At 38.6% G+C, this 21,967-nt stretch overlaps 1 protein-coding gene across 2 annotated transcripts in view; it reads right to left on the bottom strand.

Annotated features, from left to right (window-relative positions):
* COL2A1 (collagen type II alpha 1 chain) overlaps positions 1-21,967 on the bottom strand; it is a 78,914-nt gene that overhangs the window by 33,484 nt on the left and 23,463 nt on the right. For both annotated transcript variants that reach the window (XM_026673938.2, XM_087956447.1), the window contains 11 exons: positions 21,084-21,128; positions 19,968-20,021; positions 16,916-16,960; positions 15,822-15,875; positions 12,351-12,449; positions 10,681-10,725; positions 10,383-10,481; positions 8,333-8,386; positions 5,582-5,689; positions 4,087-4,140; positions 2,176-2,274 (listed from right to left, as the gene is read on the bottom strand). In XM_026673938.2, coding sequence (XP_026529723.2) covers positions 2,176-2,274; positions 4,087-4,140; positions 5,582-5,689; positions 8,333-8,386; positions 10,383-10,481; positions 10,681-10,725; positions 12,351-12,449; positions 15,822-15,875; positions 16,916-16,960; positions 19,968-20,021; positions 21,084-21,128 — 756 coding nt within the window. The remainder of the gene's footprint in view (positions 1-2,175; positions 2,275-4,086; positions 4,141-5,581; positions 5,690-8,332; positions 8,387-10,382; positions 10,482-10,680; positions 10,726-12,350; positions 12,450-15,821; positions 15,876-16,915; positions 16,961-19,967; positions 20,022-21,083; positions 21,129-21,967) is intronic.

Here is a 21,967-nt window from a genome sequence, read left to right as displayed (position 1 = left end):
CTTGAAATTCTAGAACTAGAAAACCTTGAATTACGCCGTCTTCGGTCTGATTTAAGCATGGTATATAAAATCATACATTGCAATGTCCTACCTGTCAATGAATACTTCAGCTTCAACCATAACAACACAAGAGCACACAATAGATACAAACTCAAAGTTAACCGCACCAAACTTGATTGCAGGAAATACGACTTCAGCAATAGAGTGGTCAATGTCTGGAATACTCTACCCGACTCTGTAGTTTCTTCCCCAAACCCCAAAAACTTTAACCTTAGACTGTCTACTATTGACCTCACCCCTTTCCTAAGAGGTCTGTAGGGGGCGTGCATAAGCGCACCAACGTGCCTACCATCCCTGTCCTATTGTTTCTCTTATTCTTCTTTTATTTTTCTTATATGTACCCATTTCATGTATTCACAACTATGTATACACTTATACTTATTATCTTGTAAATAATTGGCAAATCAAATAAATAAATAAAAAATAAATAAAAATATCTATCTACTATCTATCTATCTATCTGTCTGTCTATCTGTCTATCTGTCTATCTATCTATCTATCTATCTATCTATCTATCTATCTATCTATCTATCTATCTATCTAGTCACCCATCACAAATAAAAATGACCCAAATAGATCCTTTTACCGCTGTAAATACAGATAAAGCTGCAATTGCTGCAGTCAAACTGCTCATAGCTTTTTCTGTCTGCCAAGCAGCCAAACTCACTCATTCTACCTCACACCTGGCACTGAAAATGGGGCAGAATCTTTCTGAGTCAAGACTGTTCAAACAGGGACTTTTATGGACACAAAACTTAATCTGGAAGCTCTGAGAATTATGGACGCCACAAATCTGGCTTAGCATATTTGAGCTGCAAAAAATGGAAAATTAAAAGAATTTTCTGTATGCACTTGTTGCCATCTAGTGGTTACTTACATCTCGTATCTAAATTGCTCTACTACAGTACAAGTATGTATATGTTTCTCCTCTCCTCTAATTCTAATAATAACTTCAGACGGTAGTGATCATAACTGCATTGTCCATCAACTGTAGCGTGCAATGAAATAAAGCACAGATGAGGTATACAGGTTGGCATGATGTTATTTCATTATAAAGTCTCACCAGGCATTATACCCTAGTATATTTTTAACCAGATACAAAATGCAAAACAACTGCGCACTGTCTCTTACAGACAGCCCTTATTAAACAATAACTATTGAGACTGGCAACTTAGTTGCTAAGTGAAGCAGTTGCTAAGTGAAAATGTATCTTTGCTTGTGATGTTACTTAGCCTTTTCTTTGCTTTACTGACCTGCAAAGGTCATAAGTTTGAGGATTGGTTGCTAAACGAGGCAGGTGCTAAAACAAGGACTATTTGCATAACCCCTTCCTTTAAAAAACAAAAACAGAGACTCAACACAAAAAGTACCCAATTCTTTAGAGACGCTTTAATCCATCTGTATAAATCCAACCTGACGCCACAGCAGTGTGAATGCCTTTCGTTTCTCTACCCAAAAAGAATGTTTTGTACTACTTGACACCAGCTGTGTCATCAGGTATATTACTGCACATGCTTTATAAGCAGGCTTGATTCACGTATATAAATAGTAGCAATACTGAGAAGTCAGGTCTTTCAGTTATTAGGGGACTGGAGGCTAAAACATATGAAGAACAGTTGCAGGAACTGGGTATGTCTAGTCTAATGAACAGAAGGACTAGGGGAGACATGATAGCAGTGTTCCAATACCTGAGGGGCTGCCACAAAGAAGAGGGAGTCAAGCTATTCTCCAAAGCAACTGAGGGCAGGACAAGAAGCGATGGGTGGAAACTCATCAAGGAGAGAAGCAACTTAGAACTAAGGAGAAATTTCCTGACAGTTAGAACAATTAATCAGTGGAACAACTTGCCCTCTGGACGTTGTGAATGCTCCAACACTGGAAGTTTTTAAAAAGTTGTTGGATAACCATTTGTCTGGAGTGGTGTAGGACTTCCTGCCTAGGCAGGGGGTTGGACTAGAAGACCTCCAAGGTCCCTTCCAACTCTGCTATTCTATTCTATTTCTATTTCTAAGTGATATTCTTCCACAGTGATGCGAGAATCCCTAGACTAGCTGTTCTTCTCACTTTGGGGGGCATCTCCTTTAGGTGGCTTATTCAATTCCACATTGATCTTACCCGGGCACCAGGCAGGCCAGGCTCCCCAGGTCGTCCAGGATCTCCAGGGCCACCTTTCGGTCCCCCAAGGCCAGGAGGGCCACGTTCTCCAGGAGCACCCTATTTAAAGAAGATTTAAGCAAGAAAGACATTAGTCAAAGAGTTTCTGAAGAATACCAGGAAAACCTGTATTTGGCCCAATGTTCTACCATCACTCTGGACACACCTACATTATACAGGTAGGTTCTTGATTTAAGACCACAATTGAGACCAAAATATTTGTTGCTAAAGTTTTGCCCCATTTTATGACTTTTCTTGCCAAAGTTGTTAAGTGAATCATTGCATTTGTTAACTTAACACGGTTGTTAAGTGAATCTGGCTTCCCCATTGACTTTGCTAGTCAGAAGATTGCAAAAGGGGATCACGTGGCCCCCTCTGTGTGTGTGTGTGTGTGTGTGTATATATACATACATACATACATACATACACATATATATATGTATGGTATTCAGCTTTGTTCGAGTATTTTCCCATGTCATTATAGTTGTACTTTTAAAGTTGTAGCTACGTTTCGGCAGAATCTCATCTGCCATCATCAGGTGATGATGAGATTCGGCCAAAACATTGCTACAACTTTAAAAGCACAACTATAATGACATGGGAAAATACCTGAACAAAGCTGAATACCATACATATAAATACCCGCAAAAAACTTAAGAATATATATATATATATATATATATATATATATATATATATATATATATATATATATATATATATATATATATATATATATATATATGCTATATATGCTATATATGCTATATATACATATATAGCAAACCATCATATATATGAACCAGTTGGCAAGCATCTGAATTTTGACCACATGGCCAAAGGGATGCTGCAACAGTTGTAAGTTTGAAAAAACATTCATAAGTCACTTTTTTTCAGTGATATTGTAACTTTGAATGGTCACTATTGTAAACTATTGTAAGTCGAGGACTTCCTATATATATTAAAGAGGTTTAAAACTCATTTAATTATTCTGACATCCTAAAAAAAAAACCAGAAGAGGTGAGCAGGAGATAAACTAAGTTTGCAGCATATCTGCATCCTAGTCCTTAATGATTTACCTACCTCTGTAGTAAAATAATTCCTCCTCAAGCTAAATTACAAAGGACAATAGTAACCACAAATGGATGTATTCAGTCATTAAATTTATTTATTCAGTCATTAAATTTCTCTCCCACCTTTTTTCTAGGAGCTCAACTTGGTACATCCAGCACTATCTCCTCCAATTTATTTCCCCAAAGATAACAAAATAGTGAGATAGGCTGGAAGTGACCAGCCCAAATTTACTCAATGACCCTAAGGCTGAGCCTGGTCCAAAGTGTCTTCAATCCTAGTAGCTAAGCTACCACACCCCACTAGTTCTCTCACAATGATTATGAAAGAACTTAGAACTTTATGAAAGAATTAGAACTTTATGGAACCATATAGGACAATGAAAGAAGATAATTCTTTAGTTTATACTCAATTTATACTCAATTCTTCTTTCTAAATGCATGTCTTCTGCACCCGGATGTAATTGGTAAATTATGAATTTTAGAAGTAAAACTCCACAGGATTGCTCACCCCTATCCTAAGTACTATAAATCTGTGAAATGGATGAGGTGGTGAACTTTTCCAAAGAAAAATGTTAATCAATTGATTCTAAAGATATCTTACAGCATGTCCAAAATGTTAATATTATATTTTCTGTGAAAGAATGCACGAGCTGGGAGACTTTTAAAGGAAACACAGAATGTCATTTTCATACCTCAGATTGCTATTTGTCAATAGTGATAGAAAAAAAGAGACAAAGAACACTTCTATTTTTTTAAAAAAATGTTATTCCAGTGAGAAGGCAGCAAGTTCAACACTCACCTTGGGGCCAGCTAATCCATCCTGACCAGGAAAACCACGATTTCCGGGGGAACCCTGAAAGCAAAAAATACATCATTACCAAAGATTCAGCTCTGGAACCCTGGATCACTTCTAGCTCTTTCAGAACAAGGACATAGCTGGCGAGTATGCTAACAATATAACTATTATACACAAGAAATACCTTGTGTGGATCTAAATAATATAACCTGTTCTAAGGGAAGAATCTCAATGTTCTTAAGACCATTTTACATAGTAGGGCGCCTCCGATTCTTCTATTCCCAGATATATATTCCTGCAATGCCAGTTTTGCATCTGCCTTTGGCATAAGAGCCAACTTATTTTCCAACCGAAAAAGGGTTTAAATTGGAAAACTCCGTACTCTTCAGAATGTGAGGCAGGCCATTTTCCCACTGGAAAGATGTTGGGCATTATCCTCTTCCAAATTCCTGCATTTTGGCTATCCCGACAGGTATTATAAAGCCAAGATTGAATTGGCAACCATACTTCTCCCTTTCAATGGTCCAGGCAAAGCAAACAAGGATGGAAACAATACAATTCTTCTCTCGCACCACCATTCCCCATAGAAGAGAGAGTTTATGGAAGTATAAGTGTGTGTGAGTGTGTGTGTGGAGGGGGGAATTTTTTTCTATTGCAACATGGCCACTTAGAGCAAGGTACATTAACTATATTTCTATGAATGTAACAAGTAACAGCAACAAAGAGTCGTATAGCTACTTTGGCCAAGAGCTCTGACCAAATACAATTTTTTCTTTATATCTTCTGTGCTATAACGGTCCAAATATTTTGCACTTAAAACATGAGTTCACTCTATAGAGGCTATTGCTCTACAATCTTTAAAAGATCAAGAGGCTGCTATTTTGGGGACCAGAACTCAATGGCCTCAAAAATTATGTGTCACTAACATGACATTACCTTGTATTATCTGTTGCCTTTTATTCCAACAATTTCAATCAAAATGGAGATCAACTGTAAGACACTACCTTAGCCAACTTCCAACCTAAGTTTAATTAATCCCTTGCTTGAAATTTGCACCACATGTTGGAGAGCCACTGCCCCAGTTGGGAGAAGGGCTCAAGCAGGGAATAAGCTTAAACTCGCTACACAAGAGGGCCAGATTGGAACGACTTCCCTGAATGCCTCTGAGGCTTACCTGGCCTTTCCCTGGCACAAGCTACCAGTCTGGGAAGATTCCTGTGAAACAGGCATAAAACAATAAAGTAGCAACTTTAAACTCTACACATATGGATCTGGTTGTTCGTGCCTGACACCACATGGCTTAGAGCAGGGCTGTCAAACTCACAGCCCATGGCCGGATGCGTCATGCATTGGCCACGGCCACACCCAGTTTAATGAAGGGGGGGAAAAGTCCTGATACATCATGTGATGCCATGCCACCATGACGCCGTGAGTTTGACACCTCTGGCTTAGAGGCATTCCTCATAGAGGACTACTCCCTGCAAATGATATCACTTACCCTCTCTCCGGGTGGTCCACTTGGTCCTGCAGCTCCTGGCTCACCACGACCTCCTCTCTTCCCTTCTTCGCCGGCTGGGCCAGGGGCTCCTTGTGGTCCCCCAGGGCCCTGGGGACGAGAAACAGTAAAGCGGCTTAGTTATAACTTTCGTGTTCCTTTATCTTTTATCCAATAATGTCAAAAACCTATCAACGGTTACTGTATCTTTAGAACAACATTTTGAACATCACCCAGAATTTAGGTGATCCAATCTCTGTAGCAAGGTAACTCTGCAGAGGGGCAACTTCAGGGAGTTTTCATATTTATCTTCACTATTTCAAGTGCAATTTTCATTAGTACCAGGTTGATTAATCTTTTTTAATTGTTATGGATGGGCAAGACAAGAATTGGTCTCCTCCTTGCTCTAAATCATGGGCTAAAATCTTTGGTTGAGTGAAAAACTTTAGTTAAGACATCCAGATAGTAAGTACTCCAAAGTTATGCTGCATAAGATTAAATAAAGGACTGGCAATAATTGTAACTTTGTTTCAAAGCTCCAATAATAGTTGATGGCCATCACCAACCTTCTCTCTCTCTCCATCCCTCCCCCCCCCTCTCTCTCTGTGTACATATCACAGCATGTTTGCTGAGGGATGAAAGAGATGCTTTTTTAAGCAACTGATTGGGTGACACCTTAAGTGGCGGAATAAGATCTGCAGGCCAATTGAAAACACAGAAAATAAGTACATAGTGCCAGTCTGTCATTTCTCTTAGCTCAGCTACTGGTCAAAGGACTCCTACTTTGCTGCTCTTTGTGTGGAAACTCTAGACTTGCAAAGATATACCTGTGATTGGGCCTAAAGCAACTTAATTCCAACATATTTTCCAATATCCAGACATCCTGGATCCATCCCGTGTTTAAACTATACAGGTAATCTTTGTTTAGAGACCACAATTGGGACTGGCAACAGGATCATTAAGGGAAGAGGTCATAAGTGAAACTACAACTGTGCTTTGCTTTACAGAGACCTACAAAAGTTGTAAATGCAAGCAAGCACTGGTCGCAAAGTTACTTTTTCATCACATTGTAACTGCAAAGAGACAGTAGTCATTTACCTACTGCCTGGACTACTGGACTACCTGATTAAGAAGATTGGAAACCAGAAAGACTATTCATCTGGAAAGATTCAGATACACAGGAGTCCCTGAGGATTTTACTCCGCTAGTCATTGCCGGCTATAGGGGGAGGTGCTCATCCCTGTTTCAAGGCCATTGAGCCAGCGCTGTCCACGTGACTTGTCTGCAGTCATGTAGCCAGCATTACGACATGGAGCAGTGTAACCTTTCCACTCAAATGGTACCTATTTATCTACTTGCATTTGTATGCTAGGTTGGCAGGAGCTGGGGTGAGGACAGGAGCTCACATCGTTACATGGAGCTCAGGTCTCGAACCTGGGCTGCTGGCTTTCCAGCTGATAAGCCCAGTGTCTTAACCACTGAGCCACCGTGCCACTCTCAGATACACGGAAAGGACATATATTGAAACCAGACAGTGAGCAAATGAGAAAAGAAGGGGAAGCACATGAAACTTCCATTGCCAAGACTGTTAGTGCTTTCCTAAAACAAAGTTCTTTTTCAGTTCTGCTACTAAACAAACTTTTTATTATGTGCCTTAAGCACAGAATTTTACAAGGGTTCCAAATGGTAATCTTTATAAGCAGCTTCAGGCCCTTTTTAATTGGAAATTAAACTGAGTATATAAAACAACTGAACCTGGGATTCTATATATGCAACACATCTCTCCTACTAAAGCTTTAGATTCCTACGGGCATCCAGCTTGTGGTTTTAAAGGAACAAATTATTATTTTCATTCAGGCACTTATTCTATGACTATTAGACCCAGGCTGTGAAAATGCGGATGACCAGTAGATGATAGCAAATATCTTGCTACCTCTTTGCTCCCATGTAGTGGCCGTTTAGATTTTTGTAGCACGGTTCTAGCAGCCCAAAATTATTTATTAATAAAAAGGCATAAACTGGTTCCTATCTACTTGGGCATACACTGGGGCTGAGTGGAGAAAATGGGATTGCAGTCAGCTACCTGCTGCTGGCATCTCTCCCATTTTATGTTAAAAGTAACATTTCTTTCGTCCAGATGAAAAATCTAACAACTATAAGTCTAAGCTGCACAGTTAATTCCAGATTTTGTAGAAGCTTTCAATTGTACATTTGGTCCTAATTGAGCTTATTTGATTTTCTCTACACAGGGACTGTGAAAACAAGGCATACTTGTATAAACATCTAGCAAGCTCAGAGAAAATACAGATATTTATTTTTATGAACATCCGGATACCTGATTACCATATAACAGAAAAAAAAATTGTGAAGAAATGTTTTGAACACATTCTCAAACTTCTTGATTTGAGAAAATAATAATGCAATTACAGTTGCAAGTGCATGATGGGGGAAGAAAATAAACTTTTCCCAAGTAGTGTTTGGAGCCTGAATTTCCAATGATTTAGGATATGCCTTCTCTGAACATATTAAAGGAGCCTTGGAATTATCAGAAGAGTTGCAGTAATTTCTGCCATGTTAAACAATGGAATCAACCCCACCCCTCCTTCCCTTCAAACGGGCTGGGATTATAACTCTCAAAATTCCCTATCCAGATCAGAGGGTTCCTGTAGAAACAGGAACTTTAACAAGAGTGTAAAAAAAAGAGCATACATTCAAGTCTAGTGTAAAATAACATACACACGATCAATTACTTACAGGTTCACCCTTGGGGCCTTGTTCACCTTTGAAGCCTGCAATTCCTGGCTCTCCCTTCAGAGATACAAAGAAAAATGTTAAGAGGATAGAACAATTTCTGTATCACTTTAGGCTACCTACTGATCAAACCAGCAAAAACTTTTAAAGCAGTATCAGATGCAGGGGATGCTTTAACAATAAAGACGAAAAGGCGGGAATCAGAGGCAAAGAGGCAGGAAAAGATTAGAGTATGGAAGAAAAGCTGGAATTTTCTACTATAGAAGAAGCAGACTTTGGGCAGAGCACTGTAATTCCTATAGATAACTGTGAGGAACAGGATCTTCCTTCAACAACAATAGGGAGAATTCCCCCTGAAAATAACTCTTTTATGTCCACACCAAAAAAAAAAAAAACCTCTGCAGATTTTCCACAGGCATTATCTGCTGACAGGAAATCTTCAAATGGTTTATTCCAAAGATGGGTAAGAGCCTGTTTTGGACCAGTTTGGCCTTCCTTATCTTCTCCTACATTTTTTAAATAGGGAAGTTTAAAAAAAAATTACTATGGCTAAAAAGTCCGCAAAGCTTACATGGTCAAATCTCATAAAGTCTTTTTCATGATGGAGGACTGCTCTGAAATAGGGATGTGCTTTTTAAAAAAAAAAAAAAATCAGAAGTGATTCAGAACTTGCATGAATGGGAACTTATCATGTATTGGCAATTTTTTTTAATGGAGAGCAGCTTTTTCCAGATTTATATGCAAGTCTGAAAAAAGGCATGCTGCTACTTTACAGAATCACATCAATGTGAGGGTTTGTCAAAACAGCAACAGCTTTTTCTTGGCTTCATGTAGAAGGCCGAAAAGTCTTTGATGAAGAGCAGAAGGTTGCTGTGCTTGCCTGTTTTTTGAATCAATTTCAAACCATGGTTTTGTAACAGCACCTGTTCAGTTCAGCCTGTAACTCACTGCTACTTTTCCCATTATTAAATAGACTTCATTTCCCTATTTGGATATAATACACTCCAGTAATTATTTTTTGATAATACTTTTTATGAATTTTCCAAGATATGCCTGCAATCTTTTACAGCTTCTTAAATCCATCATAATGTCGGATATTGCATGAACTTCATGATTCTTCAGTAAAGAGTGTGTTTTAGATATAAAGTGCATGTCTAGAAGACCAATTCAGGCCCCCAAAGCTTGTCATTTTTTTATTAGTTTATAAAAGCATTTCTGTATTTCTTATCACTTCTAATTGACTAGCAATGCCATCTCAAGGGAGTTAACTTGGAAGTAAGTAAGTAAGTCTTTGAGCTCAAGAAGACTTCCTCTTTAGTATGTTTGTTTAGGATTGAATATTCCAGCTGTCATCTTCCCAAAGTGTAAATCATGTACAGCGAGTATTACATTTTCTGCAGTCTCCAGATGCTTTTAGCAATACTTTACATTGTCACCCATTTTTGGCACTGCAATACTAGATCACTGAAGCAAAGCAATCTTCTGTTCGCTATCTGATGGCCACGTGCCCAGCCCAAGTGAAAAATCCCTCTGCTCCCCCAAATTCTCCGTTAATTGCAGAGATCCAGAGGATTAAGGGAGATTTCACTCTCTCCTCCTCCCTCTCTCTTTTTTGCTAAGGATAGCAAAAAATAAAAATAAAAAATCAATTATAACACCTTGCCAGGTTTTGGAGAAACACAAATATATTTTTCACCACTTTCAAATGCCTCTGAAACAATCAAGCAGAGGAAAATTGCACCCTCTTCTTTTAAGTCCACACGTAGAACTTTATGGAAATAATGGACAAGTGGCAATCATTGTAATCATTACTGTAGGCAGGCAAAGTTAATGAAAAGGTGGATATTGTTCTTTAACCATCCGTGGCCAAATCCCAGTTAAGATCAGCATGAAAACAAGCCACCCAGAACCAGGCTCAAAATGAAGCACCCATGATATGAATCACCCAGAATGAAACCACCCCAGAACAGAGGCAAGAGGCAAGATCCTGAGCAATCAGTCTGGAGCACCAGGCACGTCACAGTTTCATGGTATCCCTATCTCTGTTTCTTACCGCCTGACCTTTGGGACCCAAAGGTCCTGTTGCACCTTGTGGCCCAGGTGGTCCACGTGGGCCAGGAAAACCAGGAGCACCAGCAATGCCAGGACCACCCTGTTAATCGAATCAAGAAACCCAGAGTTAGGAATGAGAAATGCAGGTGGATTGAGACACAACAGGGTATTCGGAAAGATCCCTGCTAATGTTCAGAATTTCAATAGGTAGCTTAGACCAGAGATTCTGTCAACATTCCTCAAGTCTTCCAAAGTCTCCAATTAGCTCTGCCTTTATTTCCATCCAATGTGCTACTTACTGCTGATCCTTTGGCACCAGGGATCCCGTCATTTCCAGGGTTTCCCTAAAAACAAGAAGAAATCTGTGAGCAAAATACCTTTAAAAAAAAAATGATTGTCATTTCAGAGATTTTCAGAAAATAGTTCACTTAACTTTACTGAATTGCAAGTTATTGGTAAACTACTATTTTCTCTTTAATTAAAGTTATAAAAGATTATAAAATATAAAATGTAATAATGTGTTAAACACATTAATTACTCCTAATATGCAATTTAATTGAAACCCAAAAAATTATCTTATACTGTACATATCTTTTGATTAGAATATGTTTAATATTGTAGAAGAGCAATAGTTCTTACAATAACGAACTATAAACAGATGGCATAAACCACAAAATCACTCACAACCATATTTTTTCCTTCCCAAGTTATTCACAGATATGGTGTTAAATGAAGGACTTTATATCAAATGAGGATCCCCCCCATCATTAACTAATAGTCTGATAAAGGTGAAGAAACCCAAAACAGCAATGGGTAGAATAGTTCTGATCTTGAAATATGTCCAAGTAATTTGGAGTAAACAATATCAAATGAACAGTTATTTAATTTGCAATTACAGCTTAACTTGCCGTTATGGTTTTATAAAAAAAAAAAAATAGAATTTGTTTCCAAAATTCTTAAAACCTCAGTAGCTACAAAGATTCAAGGAGTTTCTAGTATGAAAAGACTGGACTTGTCAGTTCTTATCTTGAATTCTCCAAAATTCTTGCCAATACTATGATTTGTATCTCATTAAGAGATACAAATGCTTCTCCTCTCATTTGTAGGCATATTTTATTTTCTTATAATCAGATCGTGGGCAAATGAAGAAGATAATGGGCAAAAGTGTACGAAAATGTGGCTTTTGTACAAACCTTTGGAGGTAACTGTTAGCAGAAACTAGAATGGATGAAATACTTTGCATACTACATTTGGCTTTGAAGGACCAGATTAAAAAAAACACAAGGCCCTATTCTAGCATTGAAATGTTGCGCACATTGCTGGTGGCTTATGAATTTAGAATTCAGAATGGTAAGCCAAATGGTAGGACAGGTTTCTAGATACATACAGTAAACCTAAGATTTAGCAGACTAATAGAAGCAAAGAAGGGTCTGTTAAAGCAGAATGTTTGCTAGATCCAAAAGAAATATTAGATGTATATCTTGTGTACATTTTATGTAAGTTTAAAATGGGAATAGGATTTTATGCATATGTATTTTGCACATTTTATCAATCTTGCACAAATGTAAAATGGCAGGTGAGACTTTACACAAGTCTAAAGCTATACATGGACAGGGTTTTTTTTGTTGCATCCAAAGTCCACTAAACTAAGGTCCGTGAAAAGTGGGAGAATTTGCCAATTACAAACCATGGTAATTTCTCCCACAAACTACGTCTGAGTCTATATGCATGTTCATTCACATATTAATAGCAGCAAGAACAGCCATTATTCCCAATCATCAGCTAATGTCTAATCAAGCAGAAAGCAGGAAAAAAATGTACACTGTGGTCTCCTCCCTGCTTACATAGAAAAAGGCTGAGGACTGTACGCAACCTGTTGGTTGTAGATTGCCTAGGTGTGAACTAAACCATCTTCACGTCATCTGAAGATTCTGGATCTTGAACATATTTTAAGAACCAGAGTACTTACTGGAGGTCCTGCAGGTCCCGGAGAACCAGGGGATCCAGATTCACCTCGAGAGCCTTGGGCACCCTCAGGGCCACGAGCACCAGTAGGACCAGCTTCACCCTGAATAGATATAAAGAAAGGAACATGAATTACTACAAAACAAAAATGACACAGCAAAGATATCCACGAAGAGAAGGATGCAAAAAGGGCAGACCATGGAATTCATATAACCCACCTCCGTTCCTATTTTGCCACTCAGAACTTCTCAATGGGGTTGCAGAGGCAAACATTTGAGGTTCTTTTCACTGGGTGGTTGAGAGGAGTTTTAGTGGCAGAATGACCGCCTTAAGAGTCTATAGAGATTCTCAGCCATCCAGGTCATGGTTGTCTCAATCCAAGAACCGATGAAGCTTCTTGGATGAGAAGCAAAACATATTCAAGGAAAAACAAGGAGAGTCCAGTTGCCTTTTGGAAAATCACTTTTGGGATTGCCTTAAGTTTAAGGCACTTCTTAAAGTTCCTAAAAACTTTCTCCTATGAGCGATGGCCTCACCAATCATTAAGAGTATAATCCTCCATGTGGCCTGCATAGTCTAATAGAACTGATAGACCCTGGAACTGATAGAAGTTACACACTTCCTGCAGCTGGACAATCAAAGGCTTTCCTGGTCATACTATTAATAAGCGTTTAAATATCATCAGGAAAAAAAACACCTACTAGATTCTTTGTAACCTATACGAATAATCAGGCTGTATCTTATAAGAAGAGCTTGGTGACTGCAACTTTGGGGCAATAACTTTCCTTTCCATTTTCCACTATTTTCAGAAGTTACATAATTGTCCTACATTGGTTCTTTAAAAGAGACCACACTTAGATCTCACATTTTTTTCTGCAAAGTGGTATAAAGCTGTGATGAATAAAGTGATCTAAACCTGGGGTGCAAATTTGGATACACTGATGTAGGGATCAGCTAGGGATTCTTTCTGATCAACAAGCTCAGCGTCTTAGCCACTGAGCCACCGTGTCCCAGTCATATGATATGCCATACGCTAAATAAATAAGCCGTGATGCTCCCAATGTGAAATATTTTATTTAAAATAAGATAAAACAGGCACTCATAAGAGGCTACCATGGCTTCTGGACAAGGATCTCTGATATTTTGACTAAGGAAAGGAATTCTAAAACATGCCTAGAATGAGAGGCAGACCAGGGAGGAGGGAAGAGACCCTTATTTTTTATGAGTAACTTGGACAATTAAAATCTTACTCCTTAAATTGCAAAACCTCAAATTAAAACATTTGGCCAGGCATGTTTTTATTTTTATTTTGGTTTGCCCACTTCTTTCCCACCTTCCTTTTTGGACTAGATCAATTAATAAAGAGCTCTGGAGAATCCGAAAACTTACACACACACTTGTGTTATTTCGTACCAAACTTTTACGCTTTTTCATTCTTGCTTTTCCCACAACTCCCAAAGAAAGCACCATTCCTAAAATGCAAAATGCAAACACTCCCCTCCCCTCCCTCACCCCATCTTATTATCTGTGACATTCCCTTCAGAAGGATTCTTTTCTTCATCTTTTGTAACAAGGGCACTTTGTTAATGAAGAAGACCCATTGTTAGTTCTTGTGGGATACTGCACAAGGGGGCCTCATTTCCTACCATCTCTACCTCCCCTCACACATATACACATGGCCCCTTCACTGTCTAGTAACCCTAGAAACCAGTCCACTAGCAGATTAGCACACTAAAATCAGAAACCATGTGGTTTTGGGAATTCCCAAGGGAAGGCCATCCTCTCTGGCTGTCTCTGTGTTTTCCCTCGCCCTAATTAGCCTTACAATAAGGAAATTTGTGAAGCTGAGCCAAGGCCCATAACATTATGATAGGTCTCTGGGGTGGGGGTTGGGATGGAATTGATCCTCTGATTGCCTTGCCCCCTTTAGTAAAAATCTGCTTTCTGTTCAAGCTTAGGGCAAAAGGTGGCCTGGGCCAAATACTTAGGAATATTTGAAAGGAATATGAAATACACTGAGGAATGAAGATACTGTTGAGAAAGAATTGTGATACACATAGAAGAGCCAATAGTAGACAGAAAACAGAGCCTTCTTTTATAAGAGTTGATTCCATCTGAACACAGAAGTGTCTAAGTATGTGAGCTAGTTCACAGTCAGCAATTTCTACATCTGTTCTCAAACTGATGGTGAATGAATGCGTGAGTGGGATGACCTGTGGCAAAAGAAATATTTAGCAGAAAATGGATATGAGATTTTTTTTCCACCAAGGTATTTTTCAGTCTCAACTATTATTCCACTTATGGATTTGATAATCTTTGCAATATAGATATTTCAACAAACCTTCCAGTTGAGGAAGTGAATGGGAGAATTTTCCTCGATTTAAAACAAATTATTTTGGCCTGTGGTCTTAAAACACACTATTAAACATATTCAATAATAGGCCTTAAGTCTGGTAAGGATATTCCCTGTAGAAACAAAATCATCGTTACAAAAAAAACAACAACACCAAACCGGTTCATCTGTCACCAACTCAAAGTTCTTCACAATATCCTATATAGAATATTCACAAGCCTTATATTAGCCACTATTTCAAGACATTTTTCTAAAGGTCTGGAAAAATCCCCATATCTGCTTTCTCCTTGTACTGTTTCTTAGCTAGACTCATTGCTTTTCCATCTCACTGCACCAAATTATGCACCCAAAGAAGCAGATAAATCAGGACAAGACAGGACAGGATAGAATCACAAAATTCTTCAGTATAATCCATATTCCTTTCAATTCTCAGGCCTGTCTGGCCCCAAAAGAAGTAAATCCTCAAAATAAACAAAATGGGCCTTGAGAGATCTATTAATATAGATCCAGCCTATACAGGGAGTCCTCGACTTATGACTACCATTGAGCCCAAAATTTCTGTTGTTAAATGAGACATTTGTTAAGTGAGTTTAGCTCCCTTTTGTGACTTTTCTTGCTACAGTTGTAAAGTGAATCATTGCAGTTGATAAGTTAAGTAGCTTGGTTGTTAAGTGAATCTGGCTTCCCCATTGACTGTGCTTGTCAGAAGGTAGCAAAAGGGGACCACATGACTTTGGGACACAGCTATGGCTATAAGTATGAACCAGTTTGCCAAGCATCTGAATTTTGATCACATGATCGTGGGGATGCTGCAAAGGTGGTAACTGTGAAAAACAGTCATAAGTCACATTTTTCAGTGCTATTGTAACTTTGAATGGTCACTAAATGAACTGTTGTAAGTTGAGGACTACATGTACTTTCTTCCTTTAAAAAAACAATTCAGGGAGATTAAGTCTTTTTTTTCTTTTCTCTATTCTTCAGATGGATAAACTAATAAAAAGAATGAAAGATGCAGAGTGTCGGGTTAGCATAGTTGCATGCAGAACGGTGGGAAGCGGATGCAATTTATGCTATACAATTGCAGAAACATTACTTCGGCTTTGAACTTGAAGCATGACTTGCCTTTGCACCTGGAGCTCCTGGAAACCCTGGGCCACCAGAAGGGCCAACAGGTCCCTGAAAAAAAGAAAAGAAAACAAGTGGCTTTAGTGAGCTTGGGAAAAAGCAGAACCGGATTCTTTTAAACATCTAGAATTTTGATGCTCGTTTAAATGGTTGTGCACGTCACTCCTAAAGTATAATAACTGAATTATCTAAATGTGGTAGTAGACAGTTGTAGCTGAACTGAGCTTCCTGGCTGAAACAGGTCTTTGGTCAAACTGAATCAAGAAATAATGTTGCTGATGTTTTTAGTTACTCTTAGATTTAATAAAAAGAGCACTCAACACCCTTCACTGTCCCAGTTCTCCACCTGTTCCAAATTATTATTTTTTTGTATTTAGAAGTTTGGTCAGGAAAAAAAATCATCATGGTTTGTTACACAATCAGCCAGATGTTCAGACTGGATTTGGCATTTTTATCCAACCATCAAGACCTTCCCAAGGATCTGGGGTAGGCAGATGTTGATATTTGATGGCATTAAAGGTATTGTCAGTATAAACTGACTAAAGCTGCCTTTTGCAATTGACTGGTGGTAATTTTGTAATTTTGATGGGATTCAAGTGCTGCTTCATCTGTTTTGGGATTGTACCCAAGACACCTATTACTATCGTTATTGCTGTTATTATGAAAACACCTTTTTTCATCTTTTAAATACCACCTTATGGTTTTTTTCCCTTTTTGCAAAGCTTTCATCTTAATTCTGAAACAAAGCATTGTTATCAGATTGCAGTCTTTGATATAGAGCAGGGGTCTTCAATCTGGACAGCTTTAAGACTTGTGGACTTCAACTCCCATAATTCCTCCTCCAGTCATGTCAGCTCAGGAATTCTGGGAGTTGAAGTTCACAAGTCTTAAATTTGCCAAGTTTGAAAACCCTTGGTACAAAGGTTAAGTTTTACAATATAATGTTGTCGCCTTTCATGTCATCACTGGTATAAGTGATGAGAGGAGAGGATTTTATTTTTAGAAAAGTTAGATCATATTATTATAACAATAATTTAAATAGTATGACCATTTTTTTCAGAAGGGAAGAATTAAAATACTTAATTACTTACCGGTGGACCAGCTGGACCAGGGAGACCATCATTACCACGAGCACCCTGTGTGAACAAAATACCGACTCAGAAAAATATACTTCGTCATACAACAGTATTGTTTTATTGGAGTTTTGCTGCCACATGAATTTAGAATTCCGAGCAAATCTTTAGCTATCTAATAGCTGTTAGAGTCGTACTTCCTTGTTCTCCATCAGTACACTAACATCTGCTCTGGACAGTTGGAGGCATACAAGGAAGCCAAGGAGGACAAAAAGGAAGAAGAAATCTGTTACAGGAGTAGAAATCTGCTCGCATACTGCTCTAACTCATGGGGCAAAATGGAGTATGTGAGAAGCTACATGCTCATGAGAATACAAGCAATGAAAAGATCTTTGAGGCTCGCTCCTACAACTTCCCAGCTTTGGAGGCATGCAACAGCTGGAATACAAGGGTCTAAATGAGCTTTCTTTCAACTTCAAGTTAGATCTGCTACAGTTCTATATAACTCTTCTAACTCTTCTAGAAAAGTTTCTGGTTTTTAATCATTTATGTCTTTGGTTCACAAGAGAAAAAGGGAAATCATACTAGCCTTGGAAAAAATCATGGCAAACAACAGCAACATCCTTCAATTTAGGACATCTGAGTCATATCTATGGCTATTCTTTGTACAACGGGTTTTAGAAAAGATTGTATGTTACAGGATTGTAGTTCTAATCTCACACAATCCCGGAGCCTGAGCAGGGCCTCTTGTGAGGAGTCCTTCTCTGCAGCTAATGGGTTGACATTCCTGCCCTCCTGTAACTAAAGACTAATTGCTTGGCCTAGTTGCTTCTGTCTCAGGCAACAGGCCAGGAAAACAAATGGAAAGGTGCAGCCAAAGGGTCACGTGATTCTTCTTTGCACAATCCAAAGCCCTCAAGAGGATGCCATCAAAGGACTTAAAGCAAAACAAAAAGCATGCCTCCTTCACATGCCTCCCTTCAATTATAATAAAAAAACTAAGTTTGTGCAAACATAACTCCTTAATGGGCAAACCACTCAGATACCTCAGAATAGCTTTTGATAAGACCGTTCTGTGGTTTCAAAGAGCAAATCCAGAGGATCGTTCAATTGCAAACAAAACATCTTATTGAGTTATTTGTAAACATCCCAACTTTATAGTTTGAATAAAATTATTTGCTTTCTCCTTCAAAAGTTTATATTCCACTATGTTTAAAAGTGTGCTTGTTGTTGTTTTAACAATCACCATTAAAAAAAAATTGTTTCTCCACCACAGGTATAAACTGTGTTTATATTTGGTGAGTGGTAAGAAACTTACAAAAACTACAGTGATGACCGTCCTGTTGCCAAGACTCATGCAGTGGCAAAACCAAGGAAACAAGAATGACATAGATTTTAGGAAACTATATTTAATACTGGAGTAAAACAGGGTAGGTTTTCAAGAGTCATTTCCCACCCTCAAATATATTATAGTCAGTCAGTAAAAACAAAATCTCTTTTCATTCCCCCACCCCCCCATTTCTCGAATCAGGACTTGCCTATTCTGAGATGAACCGAGTATCTTATCCCTCACTTTCCCTCAATTTCTTACATCTCTTCAATATGATGGATTTAAATTTAGTCATAGGAAACAATAAATCCTACTGTTTATTCTGGAAATCTGACTTACTACTGTTGAGTAACTTGATTACTTCAGCTCCTTAATTTCTTCAACATTTCAAATCTGCACAAATAAACAGTCTGGAACCTGGGCCAAAAACAGGCCTGCTGGGTTTTATAATGACGATTAGAAAAATTTTACCATGTGGTAAAAAAAGCCAAAAGAGACTTCAGGCAATGTTTAGTACAGTGGCAAATGAGAGATCACATCTTGAGATGTGAAATGGACCAAGGGGACAGTTTATTTGAGTTACAGCTCTGTAAAAATATCTGCACCTGAAACTCAGCTTTGTTTTGCACTGTACTCACAGTAAATTGCAGAATTTATCCACTGAATCACCATTTCTGAGACCAATTGGCTATGCAAAGTTTTTGAAAAGATTAAATGGAATGGATCATGTATGTCATCTTATGCTCCTTGCAGAAGGAACAGGGCAATCAATGTTGATTCCTGCTGATTGCCTGGACAGGTCCCTGCAGTTTTCTTGCTAAGACTTTTGGGAAATGGTTTGCCCTTGTCACTTTCCTAGAGCTGAAAGAAAGTGGCTGGCCCAATTTCACTCAACTGGTTTTGTGCCTAAGGTGGAACTAGAACTCATGGTCTCCCAGTTTCTAACCTGATGCCTTAACCACTATACAAACAGGCTCTCTACTAATCCTATAAACTCTGAGATTAAGCATTGCAGGTACATCCAAATTTACAGCTACATTAATATGCTATTTTATTCTCCTGCCTTTCAGAAATTGCTTCTAGAACCATTAACCTAAAAGCTGTACTTCGAAAGGCAACCCTCGCTACATGTTGTTTATATAATCTTGTGCTCTATGGTACTTAAGGAAAGGCAGGTAGGAAGAAGAAAGGAAGGAAGATCTCAGTGCATTGCCTTTTCTTTGATTGCAGCCTTCCTCAGTCTGGGCAATTTCCGATGTCTTTTTTAAATAGCCCAGTCATTTCTTGGAATTTAGGCCCACACAACTAGAAGGTGTCCAAGACAGGTTTAGCACAAAATTCAATCCTATATTTGAGGTCCAGATCACAAGGTAATTAAATCGGTTTTCTACATAAATCCTTCCCTTTAATTAACACCGCTTTTGTACAGCTTCACTATTCATGGCACAGTAAATGCTACCATCCTTATTCTAAGGGCATATTAAAAAATATATGTGCTTTGCGTCCAGAGCCACCATTGTACTGCTTTAATTTTCCTTCATTCTTTACATTAAGAGGATACACCGTTAGTCCAGGAGATTGAATTGGCCACAGCGAATGAGATGGCAATTGCCAAGAGGGGAAGGATTTTCTGCTGAAGGCATGGATGCGTGTATACATTCTGTAGCTGCAAAAAAAACCACTCAAGCAACATGTCCAGGGGGCAAGATTTGCTAACGTTCAAACTATGCTGATACTTACAGCAGCACCAGATGGGCCAGAGCGTCCTCTTTCACCTGGAAGGCCACGGGGACCCTAAGGAATAGTAGAAGCAAAAGTTTAAAAGGTATTACAGCCCTACTGACCTTCAAGAGAGCTACCTTCTGAAAACTAATAGCCTGTGTGTTTTATCTTCCAGTTCAACAACACTGGACCAAATTTGCACTGGCCATGGTAGATGTGCAGGCGCCCTCTATACCATTGCCAAATTGTGACTGTGGGGCCAAAAGACAAACTATTCAACGTATAGTGACAGAGTGCCAAAAAAGAGCCTATAATGGAGACTTTGCTGATTTCCTGGCTGTGACAAATGAAGAAAAAATTGTATCTGTAATCTAGACATGTTTTATATTTATATCACTCCTTATCACCCATCCCCTCCCACTTGTGACTATATGACTGTAACTTTGTCACTTGTATCCTTACGATTTATACGGACTGTTTCCTAGTATGATTTGATTGCTTATTGTACCCTATGACTATCATTAAGTGTTGTACCTGATGATTCTTGACTCTTGACAAATGTATCTTTTCTTGTATGTACACTGAGAGCATTTGCACCAAGACAAATTCCTTGTGTGTCCAATCACACTTGGCCAATAAAGTATTCTATTCTATTCTGTATTTTATATTCTGTATTTTATCTCCTTTGTTTTTATTTAATGTGATGTGAATGTGCCATGCAATTAATAATAATAATAATAATAATAATAATAATAATAATAATCCTCCTCCAATGGAATGCCTGCTAGGATATACAAGCAAGAGATACAATGAGAGAGATCTGAACACTGTAGGATTCTATTGTTTGTGTGTATGCATTTTCCACGATTGATACAGTGCATGAGCACATACATGCTGTGACTAAAAACGCATAGGTAGGAAACTACTCTACATGAGAATTCTACCTGTGTCATCTAGATTCCCTTGAACTCAAAATGTAAGTGCAGTCTGTTTGCATTAACCTATGGGGACGCAAAGAACCTATGTAGATGGACAAAGTATGCTCTATATGAATAATCAGATATGGACAATGGCCAACCTACAATGTTGGTGTTGCGATAATGATTTAAAAATAACTAAGCAATAGATCCTCACCATAGGACCAGGAGAACCATTCTCCCCAGAAGATCCAGCTTCACCCTAGAAAAAAAAAGAAACAATGGTAACTAAACTATTATTAGACATTTTATCATCAAACCGTCCAAGAAAATGCAAAACAGATTGGGACATCATGGTTGACCTCAGCTGCAAAATCATTACTAACTAAGCATTTCAACACATCTTCATTAGATTCTGTAAGAGGTGAGTCAGTTCCAGCTTGGTACCTAAAGCTTGGTACCAACTTAGCCATGTTTTTATGACACTTAATCTCTGTTCAGAGAGTACAGGTAGTTCTCTGTAGCGATCATAATTGGGACCTGCAACTCAGTCATTCAGCCAAGCAGTTGCTAAGTGAAACCAAGACTGTGCTTATCTTACTTCAGCTTTCCTTTTCTTTACAGACTTGCAAAGATCGTAAATGTGAACACTGGCTTCAAAGTTACTTTTTCATCACAGTCAGAACTATGAATGGTAGTTAAATCAGGCAGTTGCTTAACAAGGGGTACTTGAGGTGAATTCTCTTGCTGCAAAAGAACTCCAGTTTTCTAGAAGTGGACGTTACTGAGGTGGAATGTGCTCTGGATTCCCTGGAGGGAGATTCTATATTCCAAAAGAGCAAAATTTAGATAGTTGGGTTGGGAGGTAGAGGTCAAGATAGCTCCTCTCTTGAAGTTCTCAGCGTATATTTTTAATGATGCAAATAGTTTCTTTTAGTTGGGAAAGATTTCTGTAGGTCAACTGTTCAAAAGTATCAACCAGTGGAACAGCTTGCCTTCAGAAGTTGCGGGTGCTTCATAACTGGAGGTGTCTAAGAAGAGAGTGAACAGCCACCTGTCTGAAATAGTATAGGGTCTCCTGTTTGAGCAGGGGGTTGGATT

The sequence above is a fragment of the Notechis scutatus genome, chromosome 2, assembly GCF_049901735.1.
Source record: "Notechis scutatus isolate UNSWTSFEM ecotype Mainland chromosome 2, rNotScu1.2, whole genome shotgun sequence".
Taxonomy (NCBI): Eukaryota; Metazoa; Chordata; class Lepidosauria; order Squamata; family Elapidae; genus Notechis; species Notechis scutatus.
Note: the sequence above shows the minus strand (reverse complement) of the source record. Positions and strands in the feature narration are given on the sequence as shown.